At 46.7% G+C, this 20,634-nt stretch overlaps 1 protein-coding gene across 2 annotated transcripts in view; it reads left to right on the top strand.

Moving 5' to 3' along the window:
• The first annotated feature begins 7,121 nt into the window (after window positions 1-7,121).
• AFF3 (ALF transcription elongation factor 3) overlaps window positions 7,122-20,634 on the top strand; it is a 558,275-nt gene continuing 544,762 nt past the window's right edge. Inside the window, exon 1 of one of the 2 annotated variants that reach the window (XM_082672922.1) lies at window positions 7,122-7,242. In XM_082672922.1, coding sequence (XP_082529048.1) covers window positions 7,190-7,242 — 53 coding nt within the window. In that variant the 5' untranslated portion in view covers window positions 7,122-7,189. The remainder of the gene's footprint in view (window positions 7,243-20,634) is intronic. The other variant, XM_082672923.1, reaches the window with a different exon arrangement.

Genomic DNA, 20,634 nt, shown 5'->3' with positions numbered 1-20,634 from the left:
CCTATCATTAGAAGTGTTCATGAGTGGGCTGAACATACCAGGGCTAATATAGAGGGAATTCCTGTCTGGGGAGGAGGTTGGTGAGAGAGAGCCTCCATGGTTTCTCCCGACTTTCAAGCTTCTACTATTTCATTATAGGGTTCTAACCTTGTAATACAGTTTATATTTCAGAATACTGTTCTTAATTAGTTGTTTTTTTAAACTCCTTCTGAAGTGAATCAGCTTCATACAGTGGTAATTAGCTTATTGGTAGAAACAATGGCAGAGCCTGAAACATGCATATTTTTTTGTATATGTGGCAAGGACAAAAGAAAGCCTGACTCTTATTGTTCCTGCACTATTTTCCAGAAATGAGATCTTTTAGTATCCCTGTGAGGATGCAACAATAACTTAACCAGATAACATGAAAATAAACAATTATTAATACGGAATATTAAGAAAATGCTGGAGCTGGATTAATCAGCCTTCAGACAATTGAGCATGGGTTTCTTGTTAATTGCTCTTCTTGCAACCAGAGTGAACCCAGAAGGCGAGATATTTAAGAGAGAAAACATAGGCTTTGCCTATGGGGCACATAGTCTGGGACATCTGGTAGACCTCACCATACGTGGCCATGTGCAGGGCACACTGGAGGGAACATGACTTCATTGAGTTAGGTGTAATAATCAAAACGTGATTATAGTGGCTCGGCCAAATAGGGTCTTGTTTTGCTCCAAAAGTCCTGAGCTAGGTAGGTGGTTCAAAGATGGTACGATTGTGTGAAGAAACCATCAAAGACATAGCCTCCTTTTAACTTCACATCTGCCAATTTTATTTTGTGGCTTTTGCCCTCAGGGTCCAAGATGGCTTCTCCACCTCAGGCCTTCAGTTGCATTCCGGAAAAAAAGAAGTAACCTAGAGGAAAAAATGTTGCCTATTCCAGGAAAGTGAAACTTTCCAAGAAATTCCAGCTGACTTAAGCTTATGTCTCATTGGCCTGAGCTGTGTTCCATGCCCAGTTCTTGCTGAAATAGAGACTAGAAAATATAATTATTTCTGCTGGGCTCATCACATCCCCAAACTTAGGTTTTGTTAGTAGAGAAGAGGGCAGATAGATATTGGGTAGGCGACCAGTAGTGACTGACATAACGTGTTTGTCCCAAGCTCCCGATGAGGTACCCTGCTCTCTCTGTGTCTTCTATTTCTAGATGGGAGCACCTCCACCATGAACTTTGAGGTTTGCAGATGCTGTTACCTGATAGGCTTTGGGAGGAACTTATACCGCTGTCCGTGGCCCATCAGTGTTTAACCATCAGGATATAATTTGGAAATTTCTCTGTCTTCAGGAAGTGAGCCAGAACTGGTCCACTTGCAACCTCAGTGTCCTCCAGGGTCTCTGTGGGGATCATTAGCTCCATGCGGGAAACCTCTCTGATGCCACAGAGAAAAGAGTCTGACATGTCAGTCACATCGTGACTTCCCTCCCTCATTTCCCCTCAGACCTACGCTGCATCTCCGCCTACTGGACGCGTTGGTCTTGCTGTCTGTTAACACCTAACTGAATCACTTTGCTGTACACCTGAAACTATCACAACATTGTTAATCAACTATACTCCAATACAAAATACAAAGTTAAACAAAAAAAAAACCACCTAACAAAACAGCAGGCGCTCCTGTTTGGAACAGACCGACACCTTGAGATTTGTTTAAGCCAAGGAGGAGGTCATACCTTTAAACAAGAACAGATTTATGGCTCTCCTGACGTCCTCCGGAGATGCCTGTCTGGCAGTGCTCAGGAAAGAACAACTGAAGACTGAACTCTAATGTTTTAGAACTGCCAGAGACCAAAACTGACAGAGACAAAAATATCCAACACAGCCTTGGTGGCTAGATCCAGTCTGATCTGTCGTTCTTTGGTTTGTGACACGTATCTGTTCTTTAGTTTACTCATCTGTAAAATCAAAACAATGGTAACATACCTCATGTGGTTTTACGAGGAATAAACAAAGTTGATAGTTAGAGCAGTACCCGGTGCATCATCACGTAGAAATGTGGGCTATCATTATGATTAGTGATCTCCTATTCCCAAAGGTTTAGAGTCCTTGCGTCTTGCATGATGGCCAGCGTACCTCTCAAGAAGCACAGCAAAGAGCCAGTGGGAATATTAAGTTTTCAGTCAGGATGGTTGGTTCTTGTTACTGGCACCAAGGGCTCTTCTCATATCACAAATAATGGGATTATCCCCCAAGTAGGTCAGCGTGGCACGAAATACATGATCTGTGATAGGAATCACTTTTCTGATCATTTTTATGAATCGCCTATGCCTTTTCTGCCTGCTTTTTCATTTTCAGTACAAGTGCTTTGTTTCTTTCCTTTTTAAAAATGTGGTGAGCTTCACACACGTCTTTCGTAGCAGATGTATAAGGAGCAACTAACATCAAAGACACATATGCATAGAATTCTTCTGCCAAATCAACTTGTTTTTAAAAAAGGGCTCTTTAATTGGACAATACTTTAATTCTCTAAACAATGTTATGGTAGTTGACCACATTTTGAAATTATCTTTGTCTCGTTTGGTAGTTGAATGGCATGAAAAATTTCCCTCTGCTTCCTTACCCTCTCCCAAGGGTCATTTTCCCCACTCTTTTCTCTGCCCTGTCTGGCCTCTGACCTGCCCAGCTCTGCTGTTTCTACAGACTTCTGAATCTAATTAATGTCTTAGTAGCTATATAAGTGAATTATGTAGGCAGGAGGATGTTGGAAACTTTGAGGAAGGTACATTCCTTAGGGAAAACATGGTTTTGTTGAAAAAAAAAAAAAAAGACTCCTCATGGAGCGGGTGGAATGTCAGTAAAACATAAACCATCAGTAACATTGTTATACTCATTAAATGTCCCTTACCTGATGAGCAGATACAACCTTTGGAGTATCTCTTTTGACATCTGGGCAATAATCAGCGATTATGGAATCCAGCTGAGGGGACAGATAGTCCAAATATGCCACCATTGCAAATTGGCCTCAGCCATACAACTGGGGTGTTGGCACCCCTCTTTCTCCCCTCCCTTTTCAAGCCAGTTCACAACCGTGCTTGGGGAGTATGTCCTTGGATGATCTCACAAATGACCCTGGCGGAACATTCTCAAACCCTCCAGAATGTGGGCAGGCAAGGGGGAGGGCCAGAGTGCTGAAGTTCTCTGCCAGAGGATACTGCCAGAGAGCCCAAGGCAGAGATGGTCCCTATGCCCCACGTTTCCATGGAAACATAGGAGGAGTGATGACAGCCAGCACAGCCACACCATCTGCTCAGGACCTGGTGAATGATGAAAAAAATAGAAAAAGAAAGGCACCTTAGATCCCGGGCTAGCACCACTCTAAGAGAGCAGTGGAGAGGAGAGGGCTGAAGACTGTCGAACTCCTAGGTGGATTAAAACCCGTGCTATCCTGGGGCTCGACATATTAGCATGTCATTTGCAAGCAGAAAGCCTAGAGGGCTGATCCTGCAATCCCTAGATACAATTATGAACACCCAAGAAGCCTCAGGAAGGAGAAAGCAGACTGCATGCTGCCCGCAGTCATGCTGGAACAGGAGGGAGGGTGTGGTGACAAACAGTGCTGGTGGAGGCGGAGCAGGGCTCCCATCACCTTCCAGCAGGACCACCTGCACAGCTGTCTTTTGGCCAGGCATATCCTTCCAGGGGAATGGTGGGATTGTGAAAGGAAAATTCCCACTTGGTCACAAAAACCCTCTGAGTTGCAGCCAGGTCTTCAGAAAAAGGCCTGAATTAATAAAGCCATGTAAGGTCTCTCGTCTCTCAATTCGTATCCACAGGGAGATCTTAGCTGGATGCCACAGATTTGCTTCTGGGTCTATTTAGGAGGTTTCCAATTCCAGGCTGGCAGAATGTGAGTGGGGCCCTAGCTAAGTGCACTTGTATATCTGCCTCAGACTGAGTAGGATTCATTTCTTAGTCCCTTTCCTTCATAGATGTAGCCTAAACAAACAAACCTGACCTAGGAAGCCCAGCAGCCCCTCTGGTTTAGCTGACTCCCCCAGAGGCTCTCCAGAGCTGGGCACTTTCATTTAGCTTTCTGTAGTATTGCCTCATTTATCCCCGGAGGGAGAGAAGTCCCTCCAGCCTGAAGGCCTGTACTATGCACAGAAGCTACATCAGCTTCACAGGAAACACCAGTTTTTATTTTTATTTTTAACTCAGGTTGTCTCTTACTCCTTTAGCAAAAAAAAAAAAAAAAAAAAAAAAAAAAAAAAAAAAAAAATCCTCCCTTTTAGTTCTGGCCTTTGAATCCCAGGAAGTCCAAGCCTTTTTTTTTTTTTTTTTTTTTTTGTGATGCTTTTTATTAAGGATTTAAAATTTTGACATCTAGGTTAACTGCTTGCTTTGGTATGTGTAGGGGCTGGAGGATAATGGGAACATCTTAATAAACCAGATAAATAATAAAAAGATCACCCTATAAAGGCTCTCATTAATTGTTCTACATTTTACCTGTAAATTTAAATTTCTTCCCATGAGAACTTAGCAAAAATGGCATCTACAATATTATTTGGATTTCTTCAAAAGGCCTTATTCTCCAACTGGAGACCATACACAAAAACTGAAAATAAAAGTATTCATGTAACTTCCCCTACGTTAGAGGCCCCAAACTGAAAATGTTTATTACCCACAGTGAAGTTGCTTTAGGCTCGAGTACACTCATGCATTAACAAGAGGCACCGTGTTTATATTCAAATAGAAATCTACCGGTTCCTATGTGGCTTCGGGGGTGAGGCCTCTTATGAGCCATCCACTCTGCCAGCTGTGTAGCTTTCTCCCTTTCCTTTTCCAGGATGATCTGTTTATCCTCAGCCTCCACGGTGAGGGCAAAGCTGTATCCTGAGCTTAGGCCCAGGATGGGAGTCCCAGTAAACATGGTTCTGTTTGTTCTTCAGCCTTCCTGCGTTGTATAAACAGATGTGGTGGAAAGGGAAGGAAAGCCAGATCCCTGTGAGGGGTGGGAGGTCTCCTTTCTGGAGAGGCTTCCCGGCCGGCAGCCCTGAGCACAGGGATAGGATGCATGTCTTGTTGGGAAAGTGGAACTTGCAGTTCTTCCAGAGAGGGGTTGTTCCTCTAGCTCTCCTTCACCCTCCGCCCCCCATCCTTTGCTCCTGGGAACACTGTCTGGATGCCTCAGCCGTCTCACTTTTGCCGGAGCAAAAATTTACAACAAGGCTTATGCTAAGGAGACGTTAAGAAGACAGATTTCCTCCCCACCCCTGCAGTCTCTCCAAATACACCATAGACTGGGATTTGGGAAGACAGTCCTTCACACCTGTGCCTTCTCCTGTATCAACATTCCCTTTGTTCTTCTGTAGCCTTGTTACTACCTTCAACTAATGAGGGAAGTTTTTAGGGGTTGGGAGTTGCCAGCTTGTAAAATAACAACTCCTTTCCCTTAAACGGTGTTGAGGCAAATTCCCTTCCGTCAAACTCTGCCTTAATTTACTGTTTTATCTTTTGCACATTAGTTATGGATGCTAATAAGGGAAGGACTGCTTCAGAGCTGGGGGAAGAAAGGGGGGTACTGTTTTGTAAGCCAACCCCAAATAGGAAAGAATTCTTGTTGGTCTTTTCTTCTCCTACATGTGCTCCAGACTTAGTTTGTTAATCCTCATTCAGAGGTCAGGGAGGTGAGGAGTGTAACTCGTAAGCTTGCCCCAGATGGAGGGATCCTGTGACTTCTACCCAAGGGTCTAGATTTCTGGCAGCCCCAGGCAGTGGTTCTTCCTGCCTAGAATGAACAAAGGGGAGAGCACCAGAAAGGCCTCCCTATGGCAGGGACTTGGGGTTGGGTGCAAGGGATGGGATATTACACTGCCCTGTACTGCTCTCTCCAGGAAGTCCTTGGTATCCTGAGCCGCGCTCCCAGAGCTGTGGCCAAGAGAAGAAGAGAGTCAGGGACAAAAGAGGGGTTCTGGGTTTTGGCTCAGCACTTACACAAGCAAGGGAGGGGAAAATGATCTTTAAACTCAAGGAAGTAGTCATAATAAGAACTTAATTTTTAGGAGCCACAGTGACACTCTTTCATCCTTCTAGCAGACAATACGCCGCTCTCTAGACTTCCAGATAGGGCTGGAAGTTTGCATTCTACCCCCAGAGGCCTGTCACCCTTCCCTGAAAGAAACAGAAAGGAGGTGGGTGTCCAGGGTCCGGCCAGCTGAAGGACGGGGGGGGGACCCCCACTGCAGGCCAAACTGGAGGTCCCGTCAGAAGAGGTTTCGTCCCTGATCCCCTTGATTTCACTTAACTTACTGGCTCCAGATATTTTAAACGGTTTGTTTACGGTGCTGCTGCAGGCTGCATCGCCAACTCTCTCCGCGCCGCGGGCGGCAGGGGCATCTCCTAGCACCCACCCAGGTCAGCAGCCGCCTCATCACCCGGCCCGCGGGGGCACCCGGCCGCTCAGGGGGCAGCCCGGGGCCCCCAAGAAGTGCGTACACCCGGGAGAGGCCGGGCGGGGCCGGGGCAGAAGATGCGGCAGGACGGGCGAGCTCCGCATCCCGGCCCTCTGGGCCGCCGCCCGACCCTCGCCTCCGCTCGCCGGACCGCGCTGGGCGCCCCCGGGAGGCCAGGGTCGGCGGAGGGGGGACACGGGGGTCGCGGCGGGCTGGGCGGCAAGGCCTGCGAGCGGCCGGGACCCGGGGAGCGGCGCGGTGAGCGCAGGGGCGCGCGGGGCGGGCGCGGCGCGGGGCTCACGGCGCGCGCGCGTCTCGGCCTCGCCCGCGCACACGCGCCTCCCCGAGGAGAAAGGCGGGCGGGCGCGGAGCGGCGCGGCGGCGGCGGCGGCGGCGGCGGCGGCGGCTGCAGCGGGCCGGCCCGCCGCGAGGGCGGGAGGAGGGGCGGGCGCGGGGAGTGGGGGGGCGAGGCGGCGGCGGCGGCGGCGGCGGCGATCTCGCCGCTCTCTGCTGAGTGTGCCTGCGCGAGTCGGCGAGCGGGTGAGTGCGCCGGCCGCCGCCAGCAGCCCGGCCGGCCCAGAGGCGGGGAGGGGGGAGCCGGGAGCCCCGAGCCGGGAGCGGGCAGCGGGCGGGCGGGCGGCGGCCGCGCCGGAGCGGCCGGGATGCACCTTGAGCGGCGCCTTTCGTTGCAGCGCGCGGGCGGCCCGAGCCTCAGCGGCGGCGGCGACGACGGCGGCGGCGGCGGCGCTGACACCTCCCACCATGGACAGCTTCGACTTAGCCCTGCTCCAGGAATGGGACCTCGAGTCGCTGTGGTGAGTCCCCGTGCCGGCCGGGCGGGCGCGAGCCAGCGAGCGAGCGAGCGAGCGAGCGGCGGGGGGCGACCGCGGCGGCCCGCGCGCTCTCACCTGGGCGGGGGGCTCGGGCGACCGGCCGCCGTGGGGGCGGGGTGGGTCGGGGGCGGCCGCCGCGCCGGCTCCTTCCCGCCTCCCCCGAGGGGTGGCCGGGCCGCCCGCCTGTCTTCTCGCCTCCCTTTCCCGTCCCCTCCCCCCGGTGCTGCCCGCCCCAGCCCGGGGGCCGGTGATCTGGGGAGCCGGGGGCAGAGCGCAATCGTGAAGAGAAAAGGAACCGATTTCTAGAACGTGTCACTAATGCCGGGGGATCCACCCCTCGGCCCCCCGGCCCCTCTCACCTCCCTTCCCTCCATTCGCGCCCCCCCTCTTCTCCGAGGGCCCCCGGTTCACACCAGCGACCCTCTGGAGTTGTGGCCGCTGCGTAGTGCCCTTAGAGGATGCTCCAGCCTCCTGCCTGTCTGCACCGGGTCTTGGCGGCCGCATCCTTTCTGTCTCTCAACACCCGAGATGGAAAGTGAACCCGAGGGCAGGGGGCGAGTGCTTTTCCGTGCGGGAATTCTGAGGCCCTGGCCCTGGGAGACTCATTTCCTCGAGGTTCGCAATCCCTTTGAGCCCTTTCTTCACACCCCGCCTGGCCACAGTTACACTCCTCCTGTCCCCGCTCCAGCTCACCGACGCCCCGTGTATCCCTTTATTCCGCGCTCAAAGCTCGCAGCCTGGGGAGCGGGAGGCTGTGGAAGAGCCCTCGGGGTTCTGTGGCTCGGGGTTCTCATATTGAGGAGCTACTGTAGGTAAAGCGCCGCTGGAAGCAGTTTAATTCTAGTTGCGGGTGTGTTAAAAATCCCATTGGCTGTTTCCACATCCCTCTTATCCACCCCCCGCCCCCCGTCCCCCCCCCCCCCCGCCCCAATCTCCTAAATGTTTCCAACCAGCCCTATTCAGGTGGTAAAATTACCGCCTGCATATTCCTGGATGAACTTGTGTTATGTTTAATATTTACGAGAATGAACATCTGTGGAACAAGCATATTAACTGCATTCTGTTCTTCCCCTGGTAATCGCTTATTGTAGAGCTGAGGTTTGGTTTTTTTCCTCCCCCCCCCCCGTTTTTCTTTAATTCAGTAAAGAGTTCACATGTGTCTAAAACTGCAAGTGTTGTGCACATGAATATGCAGTGTGCAGTTTTAAAGCTAAACTGCCTTTTGATTTACAGATCGTATACAATATGTGGAAATGTGTATATTTTCCATGCTGCAGGCTTCCAGTGACTGCTCTGTCTAAAGCCAGGTGTAACTAACTAAACTGGACACAAAGCTAGTGCATTATCGAGCAGTTTCTTATGAAAAGATCCCAGGATGAGTAAGTACAGCTTGCTCTGCATAATGCTGGTGCCTATAAAATACACAAGGATGGGCCCTAATGTAATAAAACTTTTATACATTACACTGGAAACTTCAAAGAGCCAGTGTAGAAAGAATATGAAACATGTTATTACTCTATAAGAGTCGCTAATTACTGTGTTGTTGCTGCTGGGGTTATTTCAGCCTCTCATTTACAGATACCTATTACTTTACAGGTTTACACTTAGAAATGTTGGTTTCTGGCACAAATTCAGTAGGTTTGCAGGTAGAAACTGTGCTTTAAAATTGACTTTTGCTTTTAAAAGTCACATTTTCAGTCAAAAGGAAGAACTTTTTGTTTCGGCAGGTTTTTAGGCTGCTTGTCTGCTTGCTGACTCAAAACTGAAGCTCATGACTTTTATGAGTGATATTTTGAAATTATCAGCCGTAATCTGTGGCTTTCCCAGCACAGGCCTGAGCTGTCTTTCCCTCTGCATCTTTAGTTCCCAGCTGGGTTACCTGGAGCACAGTTACATAATAAACGCCTGTTGAATTGACTTGAAATTTACATTAGCTACAGTACTTTTGTTATTTAAAAAAAAATTAAAAAAAGCATTTTTAAGAAGCTACTGTACATGCAGTCAGATTTTGATCAATCCATCAGTTTGTCTTTGGCTTATGAAACTGTGCAGGATTTCTTGCTTACAATATAATAGGACAGTTTGGCTTGACTGACGGAGTGTTTCTAGTTTGCAGATGTAGGATTTACATCTTCTAAGAGCTTATATATGTCTCCTCAGTTAAAGATAAACCGAACTCTTTGAGTATGCATTTCTAACCCGGACATTTTCTCAGTCATGGATGAAGTTTTTGGATGGTATTTTCTAACTCAATTTTATGGTTGACTTTATAAGTTTTTAAGATTATGGCTTGGTTTTAAGCTTATAGGTGACCCCAAATAACTAACATTTGAGTGCTTTCTGTGGGTCAAACATTTTCATATCCATTGTTTTCTTATTTGAATCTTATAACAATCCCAAAAGTGGTAAGTGGTAGTAGTCCCATTTTACAGACAAGGAAATGGAGGCTTTGAACTGCAAAATGACTTTACTGAGACCATAAAACAAATGACAGCGGAATTTTTAAACTAACATTTACCAAATACTTAGCCAGACTCTGTTCTAAGTACAAGGCATGTACTTTAGAATGTTTTAACTCTGTTCTAGTACATTACATGTCTTAGTTCATTTAATCTTCACAGCAACCTTAGGAAACAAGCAATAACTATTGTTATTCCCATTTTACAGATTGGGAAATTGAGTGCGGGGAAGATCAGGTGACCTGCCCAAGGTCACACATCTAGAAGTGGAGAAGCCATATTCGAACCTGGCATTAATTTCAAAACTCAGTTTTCTGACTTCAAATCCAGCGTATTTTCTATAGTATTGCAGATGTATTCCCAGTTTATGAGCGCAGCTCTGAAATTAATTACAAAACAAAACCTTGATGGACTGGAAATTAAAGTTCTGCTAAAATATAAAAGAAAGAGAAGGTCAGAGCCCTTAATTATATTAATTTAAAATTAAAGATTTGGAAACAATACCATGATTTAGGAAATTACATCTGCTGCCCTACTTGAATTAACTTCTAAAATGTATATAAATTTAAAATAGAGACTAGTAAAAACTTCTTTCTTTAATCGCTTTTAGAAGAACACTTTTCTTTGTGGGGGGGGGAGGTACAGATGAATGGCAAAGGAAAATGGTATTTTAACAAACAATTTTTTCTCATTGGTGGGCATCGTTTTCCAAAAAAACAAATTGCAGTTTGTTAGTTGTGACTGTGGCTTTGAATCTGAGCTAGCTTAGTCTAGTGGTCACTGGAAGTGTCCCCAAATGACTGTATAGACAACACGAAGAGAAAAAGCTCAGTAGTATTGAATTTGATCTCCTCTGCTTCCTTGCACACCCTTACCCCTCCTTCCTTGCCCTCCAGAAACTCCCATACTTATTTTTCAAGGTGGAGGGGGAGATTTTGAGCCGGAATTATCCAGATGGCTGTTTCAACTTTTCTTTTCAGCCACGCCTTAAAATTGAGAAGGGTTGCCCTAATTCCCACCTCTAATTCCACTTCCCATTTCTGGTTTGAAGTACGAATGAAGAATTTGGAACAAGGTGGAGGCATTCATTCTATACCCGGCTCCCTAGTTTCATTCAGTAGAGCCGAATCCCTGAAGAGCGGGGGATTCAGTAAGTTTACGTGGGCGGGTGACCAGAGGAGCAGGACCCCTTCTCAAACTCCTCCTCCATCCCCTTGGCTGCTCTTTCTGTTCTCCACCAGCTTTTGATCAGCTGCTGGGCATGTGCGCCCTTCCTCAGGGCCTTTAAAATAATGACCATCCCTTTGAACAGGGTAACAGTTGCTTTCATTTATTCACTTAACAAATTTTATTGATCATCTCTTAAATACAAGACCTCATGCTGGTTGCCACAGTGGATACAGAGAAGAGTAAACCATGGGTTGTGCGTGTTATTGTCTAGTGGGGATAAGACAAGTACACAAGTATAAAAACGTTTCAGCACTGGTGATTCAGAAGTGAAAAGGACCATATTTGGGACTGGGGTGGGTGGTGGAGGAGGGAAAGAGGAAAAATGGAGTTTAAAAAAAAAAAGGCTTCCGTGGAAAAGGTGGCCTTTGAACTAAGCCTTGGAAGATGAATGGGATTTTTACAGACGGTGGGGGTGGGGTATTGAGAGGACATAGCGGCATCTTTGGGCAAAGAAAGAACTGGAACAAAGGCTTTCATGGTGTCTCTGAAAGATCCTTTTATGAATCATGGTGGAATTACCTATACCAAATATTTTAAAGATGCAGAACTTTGTAATCATGAGGTGGTTTCAGTGAATGAGAAAAGCTTTCCACGGTGAACTTGGTCAAAATTGTTTTTAATCTCCCTTAAATACAGACACATGTTAGTTACTGGGGAGAAAGTCTGTTGAAATAAAATAGTAAATATTCAGATCCCTCTCTACTACTCCCCCGCCCCATCGCCCCATAGCTTCACATAGCCCAGCATCCATTTACTTTTGTTCCAGGAGACATTATACTTTATATTCTTTCAAAGTGGAAACTGTGAAGTTGTAATAAGTGGATTGTATCATACTCACCAATTTGTTCAATTCAGTAAGCATTCATAGAGCGTTAGGCATCCCTCTAGGTTAGGTACCAGAGAGCGGTAGCTTTCAAACGTCTTATACTATGACTCACAGTAACAAGTATGTTTAACATTGCAACCCACCACATCATTTGTGTGCACACAGACTCATAACTGAAAGGAGTGTCATGAAATAACACTTATCCATATTATGGGAGGTGTACTTTGATATTTTCTATTCTATTTTTTTTTAAATTCCCCATCCATGGATTGAAACCTGTAGTTTAGGGGAAAAAAGAAACTGTAGCGACGCATAGGAAACAGAGCGTTTGCGAGTAACTTGTAGGAGAATAAGCCGTCCACATCCATATCTGCTGTACAAAGCTGACGCTGCCCATTTGAGGGGGAGGAGGGCGCATCCTGTTGGGAGGGGAAGAGACCTTTAGGGCTGAGAGGCCTGTGAAACGCCTCTTGGAGAAGTGGACTTTCGGAAAGAGAAAATAAAAAGGAGGAAAGTCCATGTGGAGCGAAGGCCGTGGCTAGAAATAAGGAGGAAATAAAGCGTGGAGCTCGTTGGGTGAAGATGAAGTTATTAACTAACTCAGGGGGAAGGTGTACTGCACTCCTGTGGGGGGAAGGGGAGCCAGGTGGAAACACTAACAACTTCGTCTCCAGTAGCGCCTGCTGACCCACCTGGTTCTCTGCAAGTCAGTCGCCTTCTTCCAGGCCTCCTTAGGCTCCCCGGGGTAGAGTCAGACAACTGCCCGGATCCCTATTCTTGACCCTCATTAGCCCTTCCCTCCATCCCCAACAAAGCAAACATTTGAAGGCCTACCCCTATCCCTTCCATCAGCCCGTAGGGGTGAAAGTAGTTTGCCAGAACACGGAGCATAGGAGAGACGCACCTGGGGCCCATCACCTTCACTGGGCGTGGCCTGAGCGCCCGGCGTCCTGGAGCCCATAGGTCTAGCCCCGTTGGCCCCGCTCGTTCTCATTGGCCCGAAGTGGTGGACTGGTTGGCTGCGGTGGCCATCATTGGCCGAGAGCCCCAGAACACGCCCACCGCGTGGCAAAGGGCTTCCCCAGGTGCAGGGATGAGAGTGTTTCCGGCAGAGTGGCTTCCAGGGCCAGGGCGGGAGGGCTGTCTCCGTGAAGGGGCTGATGGCCATCGTGGAGGAGGTAAGGAGGTGTGGATGGGAAGCAGTGAAGTGCTGGGGGCCGGGAGCTGAGGCGTGCCTCCACTTGTGGTACCGTGGGTGGTGTGTTTTGGAAAAAGCTGGCGGGGGATTTGTTAATTCAGGTCATCGAGGTTGAGGGCTCAAGCTCTCAAGCTCGGTGTCAGGATATAACAGGGAGGATGCGCGCTGGCTGTGCAGATGAGTTTTAACCAAGTGCCTTTTGATGACGATGAACATGAGTATTGTGTGTGGGGAAATAATTCTTTCCTGTGTTCCAGAGTCTCTTTTGTGAAAATGTAGGAGGCTTATAAAATGCTGAAAATCTATTTCGGGAGAATGTCCCTGTGAACCAGAATGGGTCTAATCTATGCCACTTTAAATTTAGCAACTTGAACAAGGCCCTTTGGCATAATATTGGTTAAAGTAACGGTCAAATTAAGAAAAAAAATCTCTGAAAATGAAATGCAAGATTTTTTTTTCCTGTGTAAATGGAATTTTCAACCTGGAATAAGTTTGCCTGTTTAAATTTTCTTTATTTTGGGAATAAAGCCTTGGGGGCAAAATCAAGGACATAAAAGACGATTTTAAATATCATTTAGTGGTAACATAACGTTTCCTTGTTTTGTTTCAAAGTGAAATCCATAAAACTTATTTTCAGTGTTGCCTGTTCTCTTTTGTTTGGGAATTTAATTGAGGTTTCTGAATTCAGTTGGCTGCAGTCTCCCTTTCTGTTTGGCCCTGGGCAGCTCACCATCTCTCTCATTTCCTATTCTCAGTCTTGGCTTCATCACTTATAAAACAACAACACTTATACTGGCCTACCTCATAAGGTTGTGATGTTAAGTAATAAAAGTGTCCGTTGCTTTGTGAATGCCAAATGCAGTTTTTATACCCTTTGCTTCCTTCAAAACGTCTCTTTATCATAAACAAGGAAGAATGCAGAAAGGTCACGTTGGGTCGGGTCATCCATCTGGTGCTGAGTTCTGTTCCTGGTAATGGGACCCAGGGACATTTTTGAGTAGAGGCTGGTAGTTTTTCTTAGTTGTACGTCATAGTCGAGAAGACAAATGTGTCCTTACTTATGGTTGTACTAGTAACAAATGTAGATATATTAACCATTACATAATCGTTGATGTTTCACCAAGAATGTATTGAATTACCACCCATTGCATCAAATGACTTCATTTGGCTCTGTGGGTCTCATTAAATTATGTCAGGCTAATCATAATTTAGCTTCAACAGAAACAAAATAACACAGTTATACCAGGATGAGAGGATACCACACTATCCAAGAAACTTAATGGGTTTAGTCTATGGAAACTAACACCTGGGGATGTGATCGAGTGTTTCCAGGTGTTTTGCTGGGTTGCCCAAGGATATAAGTAAGTCAGTGGGTGTGAGGTTATCTAACAGTGGTGTGACAAGGCTGTCTCAGAGGGTAACAATGACCTGTCCGTAGAGGCTGTAGACCCCCTGCCAGGGACTTCGTAGAAAGAGCTTTCCAGAGTAAGTGGGCCAGCAGCAAGAAGTTATCCCTGAGTCCTTCCAGCTTCAGGAGTCTGTGATCATCCCCATCACAGGGGAGCAGGAATCAAAGAGAGCCAGAGTCATTAATTGTATTCACTTGTGTATTTTCCCCTCTGCAATTTCTCCACTCACATGTGGAGAAAGGCGTGGGAGGGTACTTAGGCTTCTTCACCTAATTTCTTCTCAGGAGGCTCCTTGTTAGCCGAGGCAAACAACAGTGACTGTAATTTGGAGACCACGCTATCATAGCAACTCAGTTTAGAGTTACGTGCTTAACTTGAGCTGAAATAATTTTCTTTTTCTTTTTATGACAGGAAATTAGTTTCCAAAAATCCTCTGGAGTGCTGCAATACGAGTCTGTTAGTCTTAGTTAAATTTTTCTTGTCGTACCTGCATTTTTTACCTGAGTTATGAGGTGACAGACCAAATTTTCCGTCAATGTTCATTGAAATGTTAATTAGTTACCTGGCAGTTTAGATAGAAAAAGGCTTTACTCTAGTGGATCATCACCAATTCTGGGAAATAATCTGTTTTGTTTTCAAATGTCAAAATATATTTGTTTTTCTTTAAAATGTATCTTGAGAGGAAGAAAAGACTTAGGGCTTAGAAAACAGTTTTGAAAATAAAGGTCCATATGCTTACCTAGCACTCAGGCCAGCGTTTCTCAAACTTTAACGTGCATCCAGGTAACTTAGGGATCTTGATAAGATACAGATTCTGATTTAATAGGTCCAGGGTAGGGCTATGATTCTGCATTTTTAACCAGCTCCCAGGTATAACTGCTGGTCCATAGACAAAACCTTGAGTAGCAAGAATTAAAAGGATAAAAATTCCTTTGAAAAGAAGCTCTTTAAAAATTCCTCATCTTCTTCTTTTTATTTTGAGGAGGCTTTGTATAATAACATGATAATTCCACAGTGCCAGGAGGTTACATTTCGATGCAGCATTTATTTTATTTTCGTGAGTCTTTCTAATACAATTTTGATGAGTGAGGGGGTGGTTAATTGTATCCTAGTGGGGATATAGTGGGAAATAAACATAAAAACCTAAGTAAACAAAGTTTGTAATAAATAGGCTAATCACTTTTTATAGCTTTACAGTTCTTGTCAGCCCTTCAGAGACCGAGTCCTCCTTCAGGAGCCAGTGCCGAGAGTAACTGGATTCAGAGTCTTGGAAACACTCTGGATTTGTCGGGAATCTCACAAGCACTCCTGTAGGTGCCCAGGACTCAGACCAAATGTCCCCGTTCTCTTTGGCAGGGAACTGGGGGTAGGGTGGGGCAGGGAGGTGGCAGTGGTAGGAGAGGGGGGTAACTATTTTGCAGAATTACTGCACTACCCTGTGGCCGTAGCTGCAAATTGCAACTTTCCCAGCGTCCTAAAAGAAATTGCAGCTCAGCTCCTGGTGGAACCCATGGGGGGCTCAGAGCCTCCGATGGGGACCTTCTCTCCCAGCACTGCCGGCCACCTCTCCCTCTTCCCCACCACGGAGTGCCCCGAGTCCCTCAGGTGGTCAGACTTAGCTGCAGTTTCCATGGTTAATTTCCATTCCTACTTCATTAGAAGAATAAGTGCAGATGGGACTGATTATGTGAGTAAATACAGCGCGGTTGACTTTGTGCTGTGAGATTGGCGGGAAGTTTATTTACTTTATCTTCTTAATGAGGGGGGGTGTGTGCGCGCACGCGCTCGAGCGCACACACATTTCCATTCTCTGAGATAGGCATGGAAGACTGTGGCTGCTAAGAGCAAGATAGGTTGGGCTTACACAGTTGTGACCATTTCAGATTGGGAAAACAGAGCTGACTCTTAAGGAACGATAGTGACTCCTTTAAATCTTGCAGCCGCAGGGCACATGTGAACCCACAGAGGAAGTGTTCGCAATAGGTTTTTAGCCTGTTTGGTGCAATACTTTGCATTTGTGCTTTTAGTGGCTGTGATATTGCCTTCTACCTCATAATCCATTATGTTATCTGACTAATTGTGTTTAACCATTTCGTGAAATAGGCGATGTTGCATTCCATGTAACTTTTCTTTCTGACTGGGAACAGGTGAGAGGGAAACTCTTGACCTCAAGCATGGAGATAGATCAGACCCATTGTAAGGAAAGCATGTGTTTGGTTATTGCTTTGGTTTGTACTGGTGTCAGTGTCATCAAATTAATGTATTTTCTCTCACACTGGAGAAAACACTGTTTATTGACCCTCAGTAGTGATACAGATAACGGAATAGTCAGGTGATTTGCACAACTTCCCCCCAAAGGGGTCTCTCAGAGTTAGTGGTTTTCTGTTGGGTAGTAAGAAGGCACACCCAAGAGTTCCTTCAGAACAAAAGAGCAACTGCTGGCCGTCAGCTAAATTCTGAACTTTGTTATTGAGAATTGGGGCTTGACTGAGGAGATAGGCTGTCAACATGGCCCAGGTAGCTCCCTTTCATACCAGCCATACTCCATGGCAGGGAGCCCTTTGGTGTCATTTCTCAGAGTTGCCGAGGAGGAAAGCGCTGTTGGAGGTTGAGGGCTTTCCAGGCTGAGGGGCAGGTGTCTCCACTGGCCATGGACTCTGCAGTTCACTGAAATAGAGGCTCTGGGTCCGGAATGGGTTGGTCCCTCCACTTTCTGAAACGTGCTGTTTCGCCGCTCTCCTGGTCCATAGCCGTGGTGGAAATGAGGATTCCCTGGATGAGAGGGTTAGCTTTAGAGACACGCGGAACGAACTGTGTTAAGCTGCCTGTCATCCTGAGGAGGCAGGCTGCAGCATCAGCGTACTGCTGATGGGGAGAGCACACTACTTCAGCTAACATCCGAATGCAGCAGCCTTCCCTCTTTGGTGGAAGGTCCAATCCTTTACCGTATTACCCTGGTATACCAGTTGGAAGGCTGGCTGTGTAAGTCCAGGCTGAAGCCTTCACCTGGCTCCCGTTGTTTGGGCTCAGGTTGGGGTGAGGCAGGAAGGCCCATGCTATTCCTGAGCGCCCCGATCATCTGCTGCTCGTGATATTTGGAGCTCAGCACAGGTGTTGCTTGCAGGGCTGAGTCCTTCTCAGAAGAACTGTCCGTGTGCCGGAGGGGGCCGCTCAGCTGGGACCACGTGGACTCTCCCATTTGTGTTTTTTCCACTAAAGATAGGTCCTTCCCTAGAATATGGCTTGGCTTCTGAGAACTAAATCTTTGGGGTGACTTTCCTTTAGAGTGTGTGTTTGTTTTTCGATAAGTAGAGTATTAAACTTATTATTCTCATTGATACCTGAGAAAAGCATACGTGTATATCTATACTTATATATATAGAATAATTACTTATAGATAATATATTTAATATTATAATAATTTATATAATATATATAAATAACAAGTATGTAAACTTATTCTCGGTGATACCTGAGAAAAGTATCTTCTGGGAAAGCGGTGAATTTTACCTACCACCTGGCCCTCCCCCCAACCGCTGCAACTTGAATTAAAACGCCAAGGCTGAGTTAACAAGTTCTGAGTATGGAAATTAAATATTTATCACCGAAAAAGGGAGGGAGTATGGTATTTCCGTTTCTAATATTTAGGTAGAAAATTAGTTACGTAAGTTAATTTCAGTTCTTTACTGTTACCCCTCGGCAGGACAAAAATAATATTTTAGTGTCCTGAAATATTACATACAATAATGTGACACAGTATGGATGCCTTCAGCTGCTCTTCATAACCCTCCTTTTCTAGATTTATAGGTTTCTGGGTTGAGATGAGCAACTACTTATTAAGCCAGACACAGAAGTAAATGCCACATTTTTAGCCCTCGGTGTCTGTGTATGTAAGCCTCAGACAGATTCTTTCAAATAATCTCAGTAGGTTTTTTACCTGCTCTAATAGGGAATCCTGCGGAGTGCATAAAAGGATACTCTGTCCATTGTGGAGTTTTAGGGAAGATTTCCTGGGGAACGTGACATTCGATCTGAGTTTTCAAGGGTGAGCAGGAGTTAGGCTAGGAGTCGGGGAGCAGGGTGTGTGCCAGGTGCAACAATGTAAGCAAGGGCAAAGAGGTGCAAAATAGCATGTCGCGATGGTAGCAGCGACAAATTGAGGCAGGTTGTGGGTCTGAAGCATTCCAGGTAGGCAGCAGCAGGACAGGCGTTTGGAGTGTGGAGGGCCTTGCGTGGCATTCCGAGGAGCCTGGACACTTTCCCTGAGGTGACGGCCTGCCGTTTGAACAGGGGAACAAAATGGTCACGCTTGCATTTTATTATTTCTGGAAGGCATTTGACATGGGTGAGTCTGGTGGCTGTGATGGGCCACGTCTGGAGGATCAGGTCAGGCAGGGAGGATGGAGGGAAGGGGATGACTAGAGAAGTGTGTAGGGCAGCGGACCCCAACCTTTTGGGCACCAGGGACCGGTTTCATGGAAGACAGTTTTTTCACGGACCGGGGAGGGGGGGATGGTTTCGGGATGATTCAAGCGCATTACATTTACTGTGCACTTTATTTCTATTACTGTTACATTGTAGCATATAATGAAATAAGTATACAACTCACCGTAATGCTGACAGGAGGCGGAGCTCAGGCGGTAACGCCAGCGATGGGGAGCGGCTGTAAATACAGATGCAGTTTTGCTCGCTAGCCCGCTGCTCACCTCCTGCTGTGCGGCCAGATTCCTAACGGGTCTGCGGCCGGGGCTTGGGAACCCCTGGTGTAGGAGATGACACCGGAAAACTTGCTGACTGGTTGGGGGAATGAGGGAGGGTGAGGGGCCAAAGATGCTTCCAGGCTGTTGAGGTTGTGTGATGAGGTAGGGAGTATAGGAGGAGGGGCGAGCTGACTGGGGAAGGATGGAGTGTTTAGATTTTACAGGGTTCCATTTGGAACGCCTGTGGGCCGTGCAGGTCGAGTTGCCTGCAGGAAGTTTGCTGTATGGTAGTGACCTTTAGGAAGAAGGAGAGGACAGAAATAAAGATTTGGGAGTTGTCAGCATACACAGTGACAGCCATGAGATCGGACAAGATGATCCAGTAAGAGTGAGGAGGGAGCACGTGGGCTGAGGACCCACAGGGGCAGTGGGAGGGAAGGCAGCCCGTGCAGAGAGGTGGGAGCCAGGAGAGAGGGGTCCACAGTCGACTGCTTTATTTTTTATTTTATTGAAGTATAGTTGATTTCCAGTGTTGTGTTAATTCCTGCTGTACAGCAAAGGGATTCAGTTATATCAATACATATGTATTTATATATATATATATACATATAGATGTGTGTGTGTGTGTGTGTGTGTGTGTATATGTATGTATATATATACTTTTTCCTTCTGGTTTATTACAGCATGTTGAATATAGTTGTCTGGGCTATGCAGTAAGACCTCCTTTTTTCCCCACTGTGTATGTACTGGTTTGCATCTGCTGACCCCAGACTCCCAGTCTGTCCTTCCTCATCCACTCCCCACCGTGGTCAGCTGCTTTAGAGCACTCTCCTTGAGGAGGGCAGTGGGAGTGAAAGAGACTGAATTCTCTCACTGCGGAGGGGAGGGAGGGAGGGGGTGAGCGCAGGGAGGAAGGTCTCAGAGAAGGGCAGGGGCCGGCCGGCCCGGGAGGAGAGGAAGAACGCAAGGTGGTTCCAGATGTCCAAACGTGGGGGGCAGCGGAGACTTAAAAAATCCCTATGAGAAATGGGAGTTTCAGAGAATGGAACCACTGAGAAGAGGATAGTATCAAATATTAGACTCAAAACAGTAAATTATAAGTGTTTCATAGGTATTTTTGAAAAACTGACTAAGTTAGCGTAAACCTGTGTCAGATTCTCTGCCTGTAATTTAATTAGAGTGTTCTTAGAAGTAATTTTGATTCAGAAGGAATTGGATGAGGCTACATTGTCAGGAAAAAATTAGTGGACTTTTCTCATTGTGGACTGTTGAAAATGGATTTTTAAAAACGTTTTCAAACACACAAGACTGACAGAGTCAGGTGCCCCACGATGTTGCTCTGACATTTAATGGCAGGATCTCCTTAGACGGGCACTCAGCCCATCTGACCTCAGAGTTTCTTAGTGTTTCTTACATATCACAAAGTGTAGCGAGCCCTTTACATGAACCACATCTCATTTAATCTTCCTAACCTGTGAGGCGGGTTCTGTTATTCCCCATTTTATAGAGAAGGAAACAAAGGCATAGAGTACCTTGCCCTAAGTCCCACAGC

Source organism: Grampus griseus (genome assembly GCF_964374135.1).
Source record: "Grampus griseus genome assembly, chromosome: 15".
In the NCBI taxonomy this organism is placed as follows: Eukaryota; Metazoa; Chordata; class Mammalia; order Artiodactyla; family Delphinidae; genus Grampus; species Grampus griseus.
Note: the sequence above shows the minus strand (reverse complement) of the source record. Positions and strands in the feature narration are given on the sequence as shown.